Below are 18,952 nucleotides of genomic sequence, written 5' to 3'. Positions count from 1 at the left end.
TACAATTTTTTTTCTAGTTTGTGTCGTAAATTTGTTCCGTTCATCTACTATGCTTGTATGTATGATTACTCCCTCCGTCTCGGTTTATAAGTCATCTTACGAAAACCAAATAATCCCAAAACACTAAGGCACGATGCATTAACTTTCACCTCGTTTCTTGTTTTTTGACTTGAATAAAGAAATTGACCAATAAGAAACGTGGGCCGTGTATGTTTTTAATGACTTAAAACTAACTAGCACGACATGAAGTGGTCAATTCATTGCATGCAATGGTATTAATTAGCAAGTTAACATTATTTTTTTTTGTTTTCCTCTCCGACTTGGTTACGGTGCACAACCTAAGATGACTTATAAACCGAAACAAAGGGAGTAGTTCAATTTTTGTTACTCCCTCCATTTTTATATTAGAGCATGATTAATAGTATAGCCAACTACTGGCTATAAGGAGTCTTATAGCCCATCTTATAGCTAACTTCTACAATAGTTAGCTATAAAAGAGTACTACTTTTATCATATATGGCCCACTTTTCATTCTCACAAAGCACCTAGGAGCTTCCCTTCTCTCTCCTCTTCTCTCTCATCCAACTCAGCAAAAATATATTATTTTAATCTTTACAACCTGCTGACTGTACCTTATTGTACTTGCTCTTACATGTACCAAGGTAAAAGTTAATGCCTTCTAAGTTAATGTTGCAAGACAACTTGTCTCCTTGTTTATCGTGTAAATTAATGTGTATGTTTCTCTCTCATGCATATCAAGTCAATGATCTCACTCCTGCCTGCATGCAAAGGATAATTAATGTCCTCCTTTGCTAGTACTCCCTCCATCATAGTTTATAAGGCATGCACGTGTACCTAGATCGTCAATTTAACATATATAAAATATATTATTTAACATAAAAATTATATTATTAAAAAATAAAACATCTAAAGTTTCTAATGATATATTTTTTGTAATATATGTTTTTTATTAAATTGATCAAATTGACGACCTAGATACACGTGTCGGACTTATAAACTGAAACGGAGGAAGTATTACAAGTCAAACATCATTAATATTGCATCGATTAGTGTTGGCGGCCTTGTAGAAAATTATAATTTTGATAGTGAACTTGTATATAAAAATGAAGGAAGCATTGCCGTCATGATTTACTTAGTGTTTATTTGAATTAAATCTCGTAATAATTTGCTCATATAAACACATATTTCCCGCATATTGACTAGTGAAACATGGAAGGCCAAAAGACAGATGGAAGAAAGTGATGTGATGTTTGGTACAGTTAGTTAGGAGCAATATGGCTCCAAAGTGCTGTGGTTCGTTTTCCTTTGTACAGGAGTAAAATGATCCACATCACGTCTACTCTGTACGTGCGTATGAAATTACAGAGATTCATCACTCTGTGGCAGAAATCCATGTCATAGAGTGAGCCTTGGATCCATCTTCTCACCTGGAAAAGGCAGAGGACGGCCTGAAGGCCATGCAGAGCGGTGGATCAATTCTCAGGATGGACAAAACAGCAGACGGAATGCTCCATATCCCATCCCCACAGATCAGCCCGGACGCCACGGCCACCGCATAGTCATCAGCATCCCTCCCGTTCAACTTCTGCCACACGAACAAGATTACCGTCCCAATCAACATGTCCACACCGAAGAACGCACCAATGTAGAACGGCACAGCCATCGCCATCGGTATGGGGATAAATCTCGACGCGCTGGCGGGTATCACATCCCTCAGGAGATTGACGGCCATCGCGGCCAAGAAGAATGCGCAACAGATCACAAGGCAGTGCTGAGGCAGAGCGGCAACACCTTTGACCCCAAGAATGGCCATCTCCCTGAAGATGATGGCAAACGGAGCCTTGTACTCACCATCAGGATTACCGATATCGAAGGCCGCCCAGAAGAGCCACAGTGTGAGCGGAGCAATGATGCATCCGAGCACGACGCCTGTTAGCTGGGAAATGAACATTGAACGTGGTGAAGAGAGGGTGAGGTAGCCGCACTTGAAGTCCTGCATCAGATCTGCCGCAGAGCAGGCAATGGACATGATTATGCCAGATGCTGCAAGGCCGGCAATGACACCACCATCACTGCTGCCGACGAGTGAGGCAAATATAAAGAGGGCAATCTTGCCATAGGTGGGTGCAAGGTTCAAGTTTGTGAGACCCATCCCGTAGGAGTTGCAGAAGGCAATGGCCGGAGCAAGTAAGTAGCAGACAAGCACAAGATGCCACTTCAGCTGGGGAAATATGGTGGGCACAGTAGCGGTGGATACTGCTGCAAGTACAATGTAACCAGAAACAGCAAACCATGTTGGTATCTTATCTTTGAAGAACATCTCAGTTTGAAGCTCGTCATCCACTAATTGTCTAGAGTTCTTGTTATCTGAAAAATATAAAGAAATGATTCAGGAACATGATATCTTGCAAACAAATAACTAACACAACTGTACTACAAGGAAATGAATTAGTGAAGAATAATTGACCTGTATTCTGTACAATCCATGCTCTCCGGCCACAAATTCAAGTCATAAAATGGTAAACGCGTTGAATGGGGACAAAAAATGATACAGCAAGAATTGTTGACGTTACCTTGAAGAGCTTGAACAGGCTGATCACCTTTTCTCAATTGCCCAATACAGATTCCTCTTGCAATGACGACAAAGATTTTTACCAAGTTGTACAGGCCATCTCCAAGTATGATGGAAATGGCTACAAAAACCTGCAGGGATAAACATCTTTATGATATGAAGAAAATCAATCATGGCCATGTTACATTATTTTCATATTACTAAGTGATTACCAAAAACATCAAAAAAAAAATCCACGTGCAGCCCATGTTACTTCCATGGCACTGACTACAGTCAAAAGGACAGTTGTTTGCAAAAAGAATTTGCAAAGAAATGGTTCACATGAATTTCACAGATTATTGCAGAGTCTTTAGTGGAATTGCAACAAAAGACAAAACTGTCATCAACCAAATGAATCTATGAATATAAAGAATATTACAGGTATGATAAAAATCTACCCTTTATAATAAAAAAAAGTACCTTGTAACCATACAGGCCTCTGAAGTCACTGCTACTAAGGTTATCTGGGTACCAATCACCAGCTTGCTTAGTGATAAATGGCCAAAGAAAACCCCATGATATGACTGACCCAAGAAAAACTGAGCAGTTAACAATATGAGGAGAAATAAGACCATACCCAACATAACTGGGATTAAAGTTGAAATAAAACCTGCCAATATGATAAGCATAACTTCAGGTAAATTGAAATTCTTAACTTGATCACAGATAATATACATTATGTAACTTTCTTTCAAGCTCAAGTTTGAACAGGTCAAAAGCACGATGTGTAGCAAACTAGTCATTAATGGTGTAATTTCTATTCTTCTGTATTTAAACAATGTCACTAGCACCCTCTGAGTTGGAAGATACATAATGCAGATAGGAATCCCTTAATCATAATTTCGGGGAAAGAATGAAAGTGAGCCATCGATTATAATGTATATTAGTTGTCTACAGATCTCAGATCCTCCCCAATGATCATGAAAATCTTAGTTATCACAAAATGGTGATTACATGATTTAGCAATAACATATCAAGTTCACATTCATCATCCACGGCTCATCGCAAGTAATCGTTCCATGTTCATTGCAATCACAATGTTTAGTGTGTCAGCATCGGTGTGCGTACAGGAGAGGGTTTGGGGGGGGGGGGGGGGGGGGGAGGCATTGACGACTTACGTGTTCTTAAAAGCTGCAACTCCAAATGTTGGGAAATTGTCAAAACCACATGAGTCACCAACACCACTAAAGAACCACTTAAAGAAGCTCCAGGCAAAACTAAGGCTCATGTACTTTACAAGGCAACGGACTTTCTTTCTGTAAGGCAATACAATAAAAATGCAGAAACATGTGAAAAAGGGTAAATAATTACAGAAAATAAAGTGGTGTATGAATAGCAATAGTCTCTTGTATAGTGTCACTTATGCTAATAGTTCTGTTCCAGAACCTAGTTCTTATAATGCATCAAATGGCTAAACTTAACACGAAATCTTTGTGGACATTAGCTGACTCCGTGGAAAATGGGTTGACTAAGTTTCACACATCTGAATTCTCTATAAACCTGCACATCTGTCCTTTTGGCAATGATGCCATAGAAGTGAATAGTGGAGGTGCTACCACAGTCTGCAAAGCTGAATTATTTCCATCGCTCATGCATCTCTACTTCCTATAGGCTCCACTTTAGCATAAGTGTTTTTCCTTCAGAATTCAGAACATATGCATAGTCATATCTAGTGACAATAGGCACAAGTTTGCCAAGTGGGGTGCCGGATGGGAAGATCATCATCAAGAACATTCCATGCATATTCTCAGGATTGGTTATACGTGTGCAGTAAAAATTCTTGTTGTCTCGAGTACGATTGAAAGGCATGTAACTATGCATCAAAAAGACACCGTGTCCATATTCTCAAGACTTAGCTAGACATGGCAGCTTGTGATGCACACAACTCTGTCCACCGAGCCGGACAAGCTCGTCTGGAACTGGACGGCCAATGGCGTATACTCGGCGCGGTCCTGCTACCGGGCCACCTTCCACGGATCGACGACATGCCGCTCCTGGAAGTTTATATGGAAGGGTTGGGCGCCGCCGAAAGTGAAGTTCTTTCATTGGCTCGCTAACCAGGACCGCTGCTGGACAGCAGAGCGGCTCGCTCGCCGTGGCCTTCATCATCACCTTCGATGCCTTCTATGCGACCAAGAGCCGGAAACAATCCGGCACCTGCTGCTCACATGCCCTTTTGCGAGGCAGGCCTGGCACGAGAACCTCTCTTGGTTGCGCCTGCCGGCCTCGGCGCCATAACACGACGCCTCGCTCCAGGACTGGTGGGTGAGGGCGAGGGATGCCACGCCACTATCGCTTCGCAAGGCGCTGATGTCGGTCGCGCTCCTGGTGCCCTGGATGATCTGGAAGCGTAGGAACGCGTGTGTTTTTGATCATGTAACACCATCGCTCGATGAGCTCCTGGACAGGATCAAGGATGAGACCAGATGTTGGGCAAGAGCCGGGGCCAAAGGGCTCAGGGTAATCTTGCGCACATCCTGGGATGATCACTGATCCTCATGTAAAGCTGCTGTACTAGCCTCTTAGGAGGATGTAACCCCCCCCCCCCCCCCCCCCCATCCCCCTTCTTTTCAATACAATGAAACGCAAAGGCTTTTTTGCGTTTTCTCGAAAAAAGACGTAGCTAAGTACTAATTGCCATACCCTGTAACATCAGCTTCTTTTTCTCCATGCAAGCTATTAATCATCAGAGCTGTAGCTGTCCCACCAGGAAATGCAAGCTTGTAATCAATCACCAATACCTGCAGCACTTTACTTAAGAAACAATACTACAACTCTGTAGCTAAGGGTAAAAACTATCTTCCTTCTTGACTTTTCTTTATAATACAACAAATTACTTCCGCCGTTCCTAAATATAAGTCCTTTTACTTTTTTAGACATTTCACTATGGACTACACACGAAGCAAAATGAATGAATCTATACTTTAAAATATGTCTATATACATCCATGTGTAGTCCGTAGTGTAATCTAAGACTTCTATATTTAGGAAAGGACGGAGTAGAACATGTACAGAACACTGAAAAAAGACATTTCACAATCAGACCCAGAAAATTTCCAGAATCCTTGTTTGCAACATTTCCATACAAGAAAAGATACCTTTCGCAGCATGACAATAGCAAATGGCCCGAGGAGGCCAATGAGAAACAGGAACCCGATCATCCAACCAAGCGAGGGATCTTTGATGTCTTCCACTCGGTTACCCGGATAGTCAGGACCGACGAGCTCATACGTCTTCCTGTCCATGGCGAAGATATACGATACCGAGCACCCTACCAAGAACAAGAAAGGGAGTGACGTTCCATAAACTAAATGCTCGAGAAATTCACGGCCACCTGTTGCAGCTAACACTGCAAAAAGCTACTGGAGTAGAGAGATCCTGACCGCTGAACGCGAGGCCGCCGCACGCGATGGCGCAGGTCTGGATGACGGTGTTCTCCTGCCTGGTGAACGGGCTCCCGCGGCCGAACCCTAGCCTCCCGGCGGCGGCCCGCCAGGAGGTGGTGAGGAAGAAGGCGAGGAGGCCGGAGGCGACGTTGAGGACCGGGATGACCCCGACGGTGAGGTTGAGGCGGTGGATCACCACGCAGAGCAGCGAACCCAGCGCCGCCGCGACGGCGACGCCCCGGAGGGTGAGCTGCTCCCGCCATGGCGGCACGGAGGCGGAGGGCAGGAGGGCCCGGGCGCCGGCGGTGGGGCCTCCGGCGAGGAGTGGGGGGTATGACGTGGTGGCGCCAAGGGTTTCGATTTCAGTAACGTGTGCTGTTCGCATTTTCATTTGGAGTTTTGGGAACTACAGTAGTATTTCGAGTAGCAGAGTGGACTCGTGATCTGTGTATGCTCGACTAAGTCAACTGCCCGTTCAAAGAAAAACCTACTTCCTCCGTTTCTAAGGCCAAGGCCGGCCCTGTTTGAAACCACAATAAATTATAATAATCTAGATTATAAAAATAGATTATATAATCTGGTTTATAAAAATAATCTATGTCAATATGTTTGAAGGCTAGATTATATAAACTGTATTTCAGGTTTTACATTGCATAATGACTTGTTTGTTCTCTGTTTTTAAAAAAAAGAGGGTGGCGGTGGCAGAAATGTAATTATCTCCAACTTTACAAGGATAATGGGTCATTAGCAATCCATAATCTGATTTTAGCTGGAGTAGAGTTTTTAATAATTTGTCCATCTAGTTTTTATAATCTACACCATAACCCGCCTTGTTTGGAGATATAATAAATTATAAAAACTGGATTATATAATCTGAGTGGTTTCAAACAGGGCCTAAGAGCATCTCCACATGTTCGTCCCCAGGCGCGTGAAACAGCCCCCGTGGCGAGAAATCAACGTAGGGCTCGGGTTCCTAGTCGTTTCCAAGGTCACCTCCCATTCATCGATTTTGATCTATTTTCGACGTAAAATTGTATTAATTTCGGCCCATATTCAATATGTTTGGACACAAATTCAATAGATGATTATTTTTATCACATAATTCATCATAGAAATCGATACAAATTAAAATAATTTAACAAATCAATACAAATCAAAATAGTTCGACAAATAAAAACTCATAATTCATGACACATCGAGCTAGGCGTTGCCCTTGAGCCTCCATAGGTGCTCCACCAAATCGTGCTCCAGTTGTTGATGCACCTCTGGGTCTCGGATCTCCTCACGCATTTGAGGAAAGCAGTCCAGATTGCCAGTAGCTGGTGATCAACTTGGGCAAGACGACCCTGCCTGTAATATGGTTCAGTCTCAAACACTCGTTCTTCCTGCTCGCTCTCAATGATCATGTTATGCAAGATGACACAGCAAGTCATGACTTCCCACATTTGATCTTTCGATCAGGTCTAAGCGGGGTACCGGATAACAGCAAATTAAGATTGGAGCACATCAAATGCCCGCTCGACATCCTTCCTGCAAACTTCTTGACGCTTGGCAAAGTAGGAGGTCTTGCCTCCTCGCGCAGGGTTTGGGATAGTCTTCACAAATGTAGACCATCTCGGATAGATGACATCTGCTAGGTAGTATCCCTTGTTGTAGTGGCGCCCATTGACCTCATAGTTAACTGATACGTCTCGATCATATCTATAATTTTTTATTGTTTCATATTGTTATATTATCATTCTTGGATGTTTTATGATCATTTTATAGCAACTTTATATCAATTTTTGGGACTAACCTATTGACATAGTGCCCAATGCTAGTTGTTGTTTTTTCTTTTTTTTTCTTCGCAGAAAAATCAATACCGGATGAAGTCCAAATGCCATGAAACTTTTTGGATATTTTTTGGACCAGAAGGAAACTTGATAACCAAGGATGATCGCCACAGGAGGTCGAGGCGGCCCACTAGGCACCAGGGCGCGCCCTAGGCCCCTGGCGCGGCCTCGTAGGTAGTGGCGGCCTCAGGCACATCCTCCACCGCCTTTGAGCTCTATAAATACCCCAATATTCCAGAAACCGTAGAGGAGAAGAAGAAAAATCGTTTCAGCCGTCGCAAGTTCCAGAAGTCATGAGATCCAATCTAGAGTGTGTTTCAGAGAGGAACACGATCACGGAGGGGTTCATCATCCTCATTGGTGCTCCTCCGATGATGCGTGCATAGTTCATATCAAACCTACGGGTCCGTAGACAGTAGCTAGATGGCTATCTCTCCCGTTTTGCTTCCCAATACAATGGTCTCTTGGATATCTATTTGATGTAACTCTATCTTTTGAGGGTGTGTTTGTTGGGATCCGATGAATTGTGAGTTTATGATCAGATCTATAAAATTATATCCATTATTGATTATTATAGCCTCGTATTTCTTCTCCGATATTTGGTTTTTGTCTGGCCAACTTGATCTTTCATCTTGCAATGGGAAGAGGTGCTTTGTGATGGGTTCGATCTTGCGGTGCAAAATCTGAGTGACGGAAAGAGAGATGACACGCATGTATCGTTGCTATTAAGGATAAAACGATGGGGTCTATTGCTACATGAATAGATCTTGGCTACATCATGTCATCGTTCTTAAAGCATTACTCTGTTTTTCCATGAACTTAATACACTAGATGCATGCTGGATAGCGGTCGATGTGTGGAGTAATAGAAGTAGATGCAGGCAGAAGTCGGTCTACTTGTCTGGGACGTGATGCCTATATACATGATCATTGTCTTGGATATCGTCATAATTATTCACTCTTCTATCAATTTCCCAATAACAATTTGTCTACCCACTGTTTGCTATTTTCTCGAGAGGAGCCACTAGTGGAACCTACGGCCCTCGGGTCTATTTTACGTCATCTATTTGCAATCTCTATTTTGCTATTCGTGTTTCCATTTTATTTGCTCTTTTATTTTAAGATCTATATTATCAAAAACCCCAAAATACCTTGTTGTGTTTTATTTACCATCACTTTATTTGCATCTATCAATCTATTATTTTACTTTACCCATGAGGGATTGACAACCCCTACACACGTTCGGTTGCGAGGATTTGTTATTTGTGTGCAGGTACCGCTTACATAGTCTTGTGGATCTTCCTACTGGATTGATACCTTGGTTTCATAACCGAGGGAAATACTTGTCGTCGTTGTGCTACATCACCCTTTAAGCTTGGAGGGAAACCAACGCAAATTAGCGGGGAGTCAAGATTTCTGGCACCGTTGCCGGGGAAGATCAAGTCAAGATCTATCAGGTTCCTACACATAAACTCTCATTTCCTTGCAATTACATTATTTTTCATTTGCCTCTCGTTTCCCCTCCCCCACTTCACAAAAAAAATCCTTTTTATTTGCCTTCTTTCCGTTTGCCGTTTTCTTGCCACATCTCTTGTTTGTTTGCGTAGTCACGATGACTCAAGAAAACTCTAAGTTGTGTGATTTTTCCAATAGCAATAATAATTATTTTATTATCACTACGATTGCTCCTCCCGCCACTAGTGCGGAGTCTTATGATATTAATGTCACTTTTTTGAATCCTGTTATGAAGGAGCAATTTTCCGTCACTCCTAATGAGGATGCCGTGTCCCATCTAAACACTTTCGTAGAATTGTGTGATATGCAAAAGAAGAAATATGTGGACAATGATATTGTTAAGTTGAAATTATTCCCGTTATCTTTGCGTGATCGTGCTAAAATTTTGTTTTCTTTGCCACGAAATAGTATCTATTCTTGGAACAAGTGCAAAGATGCTTTTATCATGAAGTAATTTTCTCCCGTGAAAATTATTTCTCTTAAAAATCAGATTACGAATTTTAAACAACTTGAGCATGAGCATGTTTCCCAATCTTGGGAAAGGATGAAATTGATGATAAGAAATTGCCCAACTCATGGTTTGAATTTGTGGATGATCATACAAAAAGTTTATGCGGGATTGAATTTTTTTTCTAGAAGTCTTTTAGATTGTGTCGTGGGTGGTGCTTTTATAGAAATTACTTTGGGTGATGCTACTAAATTGCTTGATAATATTATGTCTGATTATTTATAATGGCATACTGAAAGAGCTCGTACTAGTAAAAACGTCAATTCTATTAAAGAAATTGATGCTTTGAGTGATAAAGTTGATGTTGTTATGAAATTGGTTGCTAGTAAACATGCTCCTATTGATCCTAATGACGTGCCTTTGTCTACTTTGATTGAGCTAAATAATGATCCCGTAGATGTGAAATTTGTCTCGCGAAACAACTTTAATAATAAAGCTTATAGGAACAATTTTAATCCTAGGCCGTATCCTAGAAGTTCTTCAAATAATTATGGTAATTCCTATGGTAATTATCATAATAAAGATGCTAGGATTCCCTCTGATCTTGAGAGTAATATTAAGGAATTTATCAATGCGCAAAAAGGTTTCAATACTACGATAGAAGAAAAGTTGAATAAGATTGATGATATGTCTAGAAGCATTGATAGAATTTCACATGATATAAAAAATCTCAAGAATAAAAAAATTCTGAAGGTTGATATTAATGAATCAACTAAATCTTTATATGTTTACATAGATGAAAGTAAAAAAAAAACTCTATGCTTAGAGCTAAAAGAGAATTTCTCGAAAGAGCGTTTCCCGATTGCTTTCATATAAATGATGAAGAGATTAAAATGCTTAGTTTTTCTTCTGTTGATTCCTTCTTTAGTAATGTTAAAATTAATTATGATGGAACTGAAGAATAATCAACTTTAGCTAGAAGGCGTTCCCATGATTTGGAGGTGAAAATCTTTTGAATTTTTTTGATAAAAGTGGGATTGAAGAGGTCAAAACTTTAGCTAGTGATGCACCCACTATTTTGAATCACAAAGGCTTAAATTTTGGTAGTTTCTCTTTGATTGAGTGTATTTCTATTATGCAATTTATGATAAATTCATCCAATTCCTATGAACAAAATAAATCCTTCACTAAACATATTTCGAATGTGGTAATAAAATATTTGGAAGAAAAGTTGGAAATAGAGATTTCAATTCCTAGAAAATTATATGATGAATGGGAACCCACCATTAAGATCAAGATTAATAATTTTGAGTGTTATGCTTTTATGTGGTTTGGGTGCTGGCGTTTCCACAATTTTGAAATTTCTTTGTGGTGTGCTTGGTCTTACCAATATTAAAGAATGTTCTCTCAATTTGCACTTGGCGGATTCTACTATTAAAAAGCCTATGGGAAGAATTAATGATGTTCTTATTCTTGCAAATAGAAATTATGTGCCTATATATTTTATTGTTCTTTATGTTGATTGCAATATGTCTTTCCAATAATTCTTGGTAGACCGTTCTTGCGTACTATAGGGGCCATGATTGATATGAAAGAAGGGGATATTAAATTTCAGTTTCCACTAAGAAAGTGTATGGAACACTTCCCTAGAACAAAGATTAAATTACCATATGAATCAATCATGAGGGCAACCTATGGAGCAACCAACAAAGATGACAATACATGAATTTATGCTTTATGCGTAGCTAGGGGCGTAAAACGATAGGGCTTGTTGGGAGGCAACCCAATCAATAAAATTTATTTTTCACTTTTGATTTATGTTCTTTAGTGTTTGCACAAATATGCTACTGTTATGATTGTGTTTTTCATGTTTAATTTAGTGTTTGTTCCAAGTAAATCCTTTAGGATCATGTGGGTGATAGTTGCTTTGATCTTGTTGGAAAACACAAACTTTTGCGTCCAGTAGAAGAAATTCTAATAATCACAGAAGCGTTAGAAGTGTCTAAATTTTTTACACAAGATTTATATAAAAATTCTCTACTTTTTAATAATGTTTTAGAATTTTTGGATTTACATAAGTATGAGTGAAATTGAAATCTTTACATCTTGTGTTGTTTTTGACAGATTCTGTTTTCTTTGCATTATGTGCTTATTTTGATGATTCTATGGTCTGTATCAGGGGGTATAAGCAATGGTAAAGTTAGAATACAGTAGATATAATTGAAAAACAAGATTGGAATAGGTTTTCAAAAATACATAAATAAATTTTTTGTTTTCTTATACTAATGGATCTCACGAAGGTTTTGTTGAGTTTTGTGTGATTGAAGTTTTCAAGTTTTGAGTGAGATCACGATGGATGAAGGAATAAGGAGTGATAAAAGCCTAAGCTTGGGGATTACCCATGGCACCCCAAGGTAATATACAAAGAGTAATAAGCAACTAAGCTTGGGCATGCCCTTGAAGGCATCCCCTCTTTCTTCTAGCAACCATGAGTAATTTTGCTTGGAACTATATTTTTATTCGTCACATATCATGAGTTTTGCTTGGAGCGTCTTGTATTATATGAGTCTTTGCTTTATTTTCTAGTTATTTTTTCATAATAAACCTTACTGTACACACCCATTTGAGAGAGATAAATTATGCTATGATTTGTTAGAATCACTCTTTATGCTTCACTTAAATTTTTTAGAGCCATGGAATTGCTCTAGTGCTTCACTTATATCTTTTTGAGCATGGTGGTGCTGTTATTTTGAAGAAATTTGCTCTCATATTTGAATTATATTATTTTGAGACTTAGAAGAAATTTTTAAGAAATCCTCTCTTGCTTCACTTATATTATTTTGAGAGTTGAAAATTTTAAAAGAAACTTGTGCTCTCGTTCTTCACTTATATTTGTTTGAGAGCTTGTTATTTGCAATGGAAATTTGCTTTAGATGAAATTAGTCCCAAAGTGATAGATATCCAGGGGAGATATAATAAACACTTTCATGAAGATCATTGGATGTTAAACGTGATTCCTTGCAAGATATGAAGACAATGATATGTGAGTTGTGTTGATGAGTAATTATGCTTTAGTAAGAATATTGGTGTTAAGGTTTGTGATTCCCTATGCATGCACATGAAGTCAATAATTATGCTATGAAGTTACATCCTACTTGTGTTTCATTATTCGGTGTTAGTTATGTTTAGTGTTCGCTTATGACGGTTTTCGTTCCTGGGTTGGCGCTTCTCAATCTATTTGCTAGCCTTCACTTGTACTAACCGGGAATACCGCTTGTGCATCCAAATCCTAAAACCCAAAGTTGTGCCAAATGAGTTCACCATACCTCCCTATATGCGGTATTTCAACGCCGTTCTAAGTAAATTTGCAAGTGCCAACTCTAATGTTCAAAATAAATTTCTGTTTTGTGTGCCCATACCGCCCATGGACCGGTGAGGGGTGGCCGGTATCTTCCATGTTAAATAGGTTATTGTCACGATGGGTGTTTATTCACTTGCCATTGCACGAGAGTATGGCGGTAATAGGGATGCCCAGTCCCAGAATGCAAAGAAAATTATTTTACGCTATCAAATAATAAATTCCTTGGAAAGTGTTGGCATGGACGGTACCCGTGGATGCGGCTAACCGTGGAGTGTGAAAGAATGGTGGAAAAAGGAATAAACTTTATTTTCAGTTTGGGAACCACTTATGATTTGTTTAGCATGGAGTATATTGGAAACTTTTAGTCGTTTTCATTGACAGGAAAAGCATACCACCCAAAATATTTTATCTCTAAATTTTTCATTTTGAGCTCTGGCACCTCCACAAATCTCTGCTTCCCTCTGCAAAGGGCCTATCCATTTACTTTATGCGATTTTTATTGTGAATTTGAGTCTCCATCTTCTCTTATAAAGCACCAATTAAGGAATACTATTATCATACTTGAGCATTGGATGTAACTAATATTTGGGTGTGTTGCATGAATGGATCAATGGCGTTCTTTAGCATTGATATTTTGGAAGACTTGGTTGCTTTTTGATATGCTTAAGTATTGAAGTTTTCATGGCAAATTATAGACTATTGTTTTGAATCATCTACAAGTACATATGTCCATGCTAAAAAGAAAAGAATACGATGAACATGTTAGGCAACATTCCACATCAAAAATTCCGTTTTTATCATTTACCTACTCGAGGACGAGTAGGAATTAAGCTTGGGGATGCTGATACGTCTCCAACGTATCTATAATTTTTTATTGTTCCATGCTGTTATATTATCATTCTTGGATGTTTTATGATCATTTTATAGCAACTTTATATCATTTTTTGGGACTAACCTATTGACATAGTGCCTAGTGCCAGTTTTTGTTTTTTCCTGTTTTTTTCCTTCACAGAAAATCAATACCAGATGAAGTCCAAATGCCACAAAACTTTTTGGAGATTTTTTTTGGACTAGAAGGGAACTTGAGGACAAAGGGTGATCACAAAGGAGGTCCAGGCGGCCCACTAGGCACCAGGGCGCGGCCTGGGCCCCTAGCGCGGCCTGGTGGGTAGTGGGTGCCTCGGGTACCTCCTCCACCATCTCCGAGCTCTATAAATACCCCAATATCCCAAAAAACCCTAGAGGAGAAGAAGAAGAAACGTTTTAGCCGCCGCAAGTTCCAGAAGCCACGAAATCCAATCTAGAGCTCGTTCAGGAGAGGAACATGATCACGGAGGGGTTCATCATCCTCATTGGTATTCCTCTGATGATGCGTGAGTAGTTCAGATCAGACCTATGGGTCCGTAGGCAGTAGCTAGATGGATTTCTCTCTCTTTTTGCTTCTCAATACAATGGTCTCTTGGAGGTCTATTTGATGTAACTCTATCTTTGGCGGTGTGTTTGTTGGGATCCGATGAATTGTGAGTTTATGATCAGATCTATGAAATTATATCCATTCTTGATTATGATAGCCTCATTTTTCTTCTTCGATATTTGGTTTTTGTCTTACCAACTTGATCTTTTATCTTGCAATGGGAAGAGGTGCTTTGTGATGGGTTCAATCTTGCGGTGCTTAATCTCAGTGCCAGAAGGAAACATGAAATGCATGTATCGTTTATATTAAGGATAAAATGATGGGGCCTATTCCTACATGAATAGATCTTGTCTATATCATGTCATCATTCTTACAGCATTACCCCATTTCTCCATGAACTTAGTACACTAGATGCATGATGGATAGTGGTCGATGTGTGGAGTAATAGAAGTAGATGTAGGCAGAAGTCGGTCTACTTGTCTTGGACGTAATTCCTACATACATGATCGTTGTATTGGATATCGTCATAATTATTCACTCTTCTATCAATTGCCCAACAGTAATTTGTCTACCCACCATTTTCTATTTTCTCGAGAGAAGCCACTAGTGAAACCTACGGCCCCCGGGTCTATTTTATATCATCTATTTGGAATCTCTGTTTTCCTATTCACGTTTCCATTTTATTTGCTCTTTTATTTTCAGATCTATATTATCAAAAACCCAAAAATACCTTGCTGCATTTTATTTACCATCACTTTATTTTCATCTATCAATCTATCATTTTAATTTACCCACAAGGGCTTGACAACCCCTACACGCGTTGGGTTGCGAGGATTTGTTATTTGTGTGCAGGTACCGCTTACATAGTCTTGTGGATCTTCCTACTGGATTGATACCTTGGTTTCACAACTGAGGGAAATACTTGCCATCCTTGTGCTACCTCACCCTTTAAGCTTGGAGGGAAACCAACGCAAATCAGCGGGGAGTCAATAACCAGAGGAGCATGACCTGGAACAAGCTTGACAAAGACATTCGAGCACTGCACTACGTTGATGTCATTATGAGTTTCTCGCATACCAAAGAAGGAGTGCCTAATCGAGAGGTCATGTATGGCCACTGCCTAAAGTACCACACTTCAACCTCCTTTGGCGCCTTTATGCACCCCCTACCAAGCAAATGGACACCTTTTCCATTTCTAATGCATGAAGCCGGTACTTCCGAGCATCCGAGGAAATCCTCTTGCTGCATTATGTGCTAGGATGCGAGCAGTGTCTTCATCATTGGGTGATCGCAAGTATTGAATTCCAAACACTGGCACCACTGCCCTGCATAAGTTGTACAGATACTCAATGGTGGTGGACTCGTCCATGCGTCCATAGTCTTCCAGAATATCATCGGGAGCTTCGTATGCAAGCATCCTCATAGTTGCCATGCACTTCTGGAGTGAGGTGAATCCAAGTGTGCCGGTGCAATCCTTCTTGCACTTGAAGTAGGTGTCGAACTCCCCGATGGAATTCACAATCCCGAGGAAGAGCTTCCGGATCATCCAATAACGGTGACGAAATACTTTGTCGCCGCCCTTAGGAGCGTCGGCGAACTAGTCGGTGTAGAGCAAGCAATAGCCTTCCATTCGATGCCTCTGCTTTGCCTTCAACAGGCCTGGCACCGAACGACCTCACCAAGGCTTTGCGTTGCTCGCGAACAGGCTATCCAGAGCGGCGAGGACCATGAGGTTCTCTTCGTCCTGGGCATCAGCATCGACTTCCTCATCCAGCAGCGTCCGAACGCCTCCTCGTCATCCGAGTCCATTGCCGAGACAAATAGCCGAACACCTGGCGGGTGTGGCAACACGCAGCCACGTGCGTGGCCAGAGCCGCAGAAAAGGTCGCCTAGAAGCAGGGGCGAAGCTGCGGTGAACCCTCCCTTTCTCACTAGGGGATGGCCTTTCTAGCGGTGGTAGGTAGATGGGCGGCGCCGAGATCGGCATGGAACCTAAAGGTGTAGTGCACGCGGGGGGGGGGGGGGGGGGCTAGTCTGGAGGTGGAAAACCGTTTTTCGACTGACAGTGGCGGCACATGCGTTGTTTTCCCTTCTTCTAGGGCCCCCAAGCGTCCCCGAGCGCACTGGGTTCTGCCTGGGATCGCCGGGCCTAAAAATGGACCCAACCGGCAAAACTCGACGTCCTAGGGGCGCGACCGGGGCGATTTTTTGGTGCCGGTGAAAAAAACACGCCCTGGGGGCCTCTTGGGGGCGCGGCTCGAGATGCTCTAAATAGTGAATCTACTCCCTTTTTACCTAAATAATTGTAGTTGGGGAGAACTAGACTAGTTTTCCCTAACTACAATTATTTAGGTACACAGGGAGTATATTTTAAAATATATCTATATACATCTATATATAGTCTGTAGTGAAAGAGTGGATGGTAACGTTCACATGTGAGGCACAAGGCAATATGATCCATACATGACACGCCTTTATAATACTCCCTCCATTTTTATATACAAGGCCACTATCAAAATTACAATTTGCATATATACAAGGCCAGTAACACTAATTGATGCAATATTAATGGTGTTTGCCTCGTAATACTAGCAAATGAGGACATTAATTATGCCTTGCATGCATGTAGGAGTGAGATCATTGGCTTGATATGCATGAGAGAGAAAAATACACATTAATTTACACGGTAAACAAGGAGACAAGTTTGCAACATTGACTTACAAGGCATTAACTTTTGCCTTGGTACGTGTAAAGTGGGTTTGTGGCCTTGTATATAAAAACGGAGGGAGTAACCTATTTTATCACATCAAACATATGACATCATTGGAATATTTTTTGTTTTTTGGACTGAAAATATTTTATCTCTTAAATTAAAAAAATCAATTAAAAATCCTTTCATCATTAAATCTCTTTCGACGAGATCTTCAAACTAGATCACATACTGATATGTTTTGATGATATTTTTTGGGGCCAAAATTTGCCATGATCACTACTGGAATCAAGGAACTTGTCGTCAGCCAGTTCTTTGTCGTGTGCTAGCAGATGGCAAAGAAGGTCTTTGCTGTCTGCTTGCAGAAAACTGACGACAAAGAACAAGCTGATGGCAAAGATATAGTTTGTCGTGTGCTAGTTCTTTACCGTCGACCAGCAGACGACACATGGCACAGAGGCACACGACAAAGAGACCACCTGGGTCCAATTTGATCGTGAAGCTGGCTAGGTCAAATGGACGACCTGGATGCCGTCAGCCAAATCTTTTTGTGTGCTAGCGGACGGCAAAGCAGTTCCTTGTCGTCTGCTAGCGGACAACAAAGAAGTTCTTTGCCATATGCTAGCGGACGACAAAGAAGTTGCCTAACCAACGCCCATTTTCCTCCGGGCCCCACCCCCTCCTTGTCCTGTGCTAGTAGGGATGGCACCCGCAGGGTATGGGTACGGGTGGAGCCTCCCCATACCCTTACCCGCCCCATATGATATTACCCATCACCCTTACCCATACCCATCAACGGGTACAATTTTTTCCCATACCCATTACCCGACAGGGTAGACGAGTACCCACGGGTAAAATTAACCATATTTGCAAAACGTCAATTTTAAAAACTTATAGTTATAAACTGATTGTATCATATAGTTTACAAAGATAGATTATAACTACAACACATACTTATAAAACAACATCATATAGTCATAAACAACAGCACATAGGCATACACTTTCAATTCATAAATTGTTGAAATCGCGTAGATTGTAGAGATAATTTTGAGTTTACATAGATTTTATATGGGTACACGGGTATATGGGTATGGGTTATATGATCCCATACCCATACCCGCTCTACTCGATGGGTTTTAAGTTTTCCTATTTATATACCCATGGGTGAATTTTTGTCCCATACCCTTACCCTAATAGGGTTTTTACCCACAGGGTATGTGGGTAATGGGTACCCATTGCCATACCTATGTGCTAGTAGACGGCAAAGAGGTTTACCTAACTAATGGTCGTGCACCCCCAGCCCCAACCCCCTCTCTCTCACCCCACGACCTCACCCGTCGCCCCTCCCGTGATGACCTCACCCGTCGTCCCTCCCCCGACGACCTCCCCCGCACCCCTCCCCCAACGACCTCACCAACCGCCCATCCCCCGATGACCTCACCCGCCACCCCTCCATCGACGACCTCACCCGCCGCCTCGCTCCCCGACCCCTGCGCTCACCCTCCCCGGATGACCTCGGAGCGGTGGTGCCTCCCCGCGACACCCCACCATCGCAGCAGGCCGCGGTGCCGCCCCCTCTCTGAGGCCTTCCTCCCCCTGCACCGACCCTCCTCCACCACCGCGTCGGCCTTCCCCAACCGGCCCTCAAGGTGAG

The 18,952-nt window shown here is 41.4% G+C and overlaps 1 protein-coding gene across 2 annotated transcripts; it reads right to left on the bottom strand.

Annotated features, from left to right (window-relative positions):
* Nucleotides 1-1,250: 1,250 nt before the first annotated feature.
* Nucleotides 1,251-6,487, bottom strand: LOC123426555 (probable metal-nicotianamine transporter YSL5). 2 transcript variants are annotated; one of them, XM_045110413.1, is made up of 7 exons: nucleotides 6,015-6,487; nucleotides 5,730-5,902; nucleotides 5,276-5,373; nucleotides 3,751-3,888; nucleotides 3,053-3,242; nucleotides 2,595-2,724; nucleotides 1,251-2,388 (listed from the first exon to the last, which is right to left on the bottom strand). In XM_045110413.1, exons 1-7 carry the CDS (start codon nucleotides 6,406-6,408, stop codon nucleotides 1,445-1,447), a joined length of 2,067 nt encoding a protein of 688 aa, XP_044966348.1. In that variant the 5' UTR covers nucleotides 6,409-6,487; the 3' UTR covers nucleotides 1,251-1,444. The 2 variants fall into 2 exon arrangements, with proteins under 2 accessions (XP_044966348.1, XP_044966349.1); XM_045110414.1 differs by having other exon boundaries at nucleotides 6,214-6,280.
* Nucleotides 6,488-18,952: the final 12,465 nt, after the last annotated feature.

This window comes from Hordeum vulgare, chromosome 2H, assembly GCF_904849725.1.
Source record: "Hordeum vulgare subsp. vulgare chromosome 2H, MorexV3_pseudomolecules_assembly, whole genome shotgun sequence".
NCBI lineage: Eukaryota > Viridiplantae > Streptophyta > Magnoliopsida > Poales > Poaceae > Hordeum > Hordeum vulgare.
This window is presented reverse-complemented; position numbering and strand designations above follow the sequence as displayed.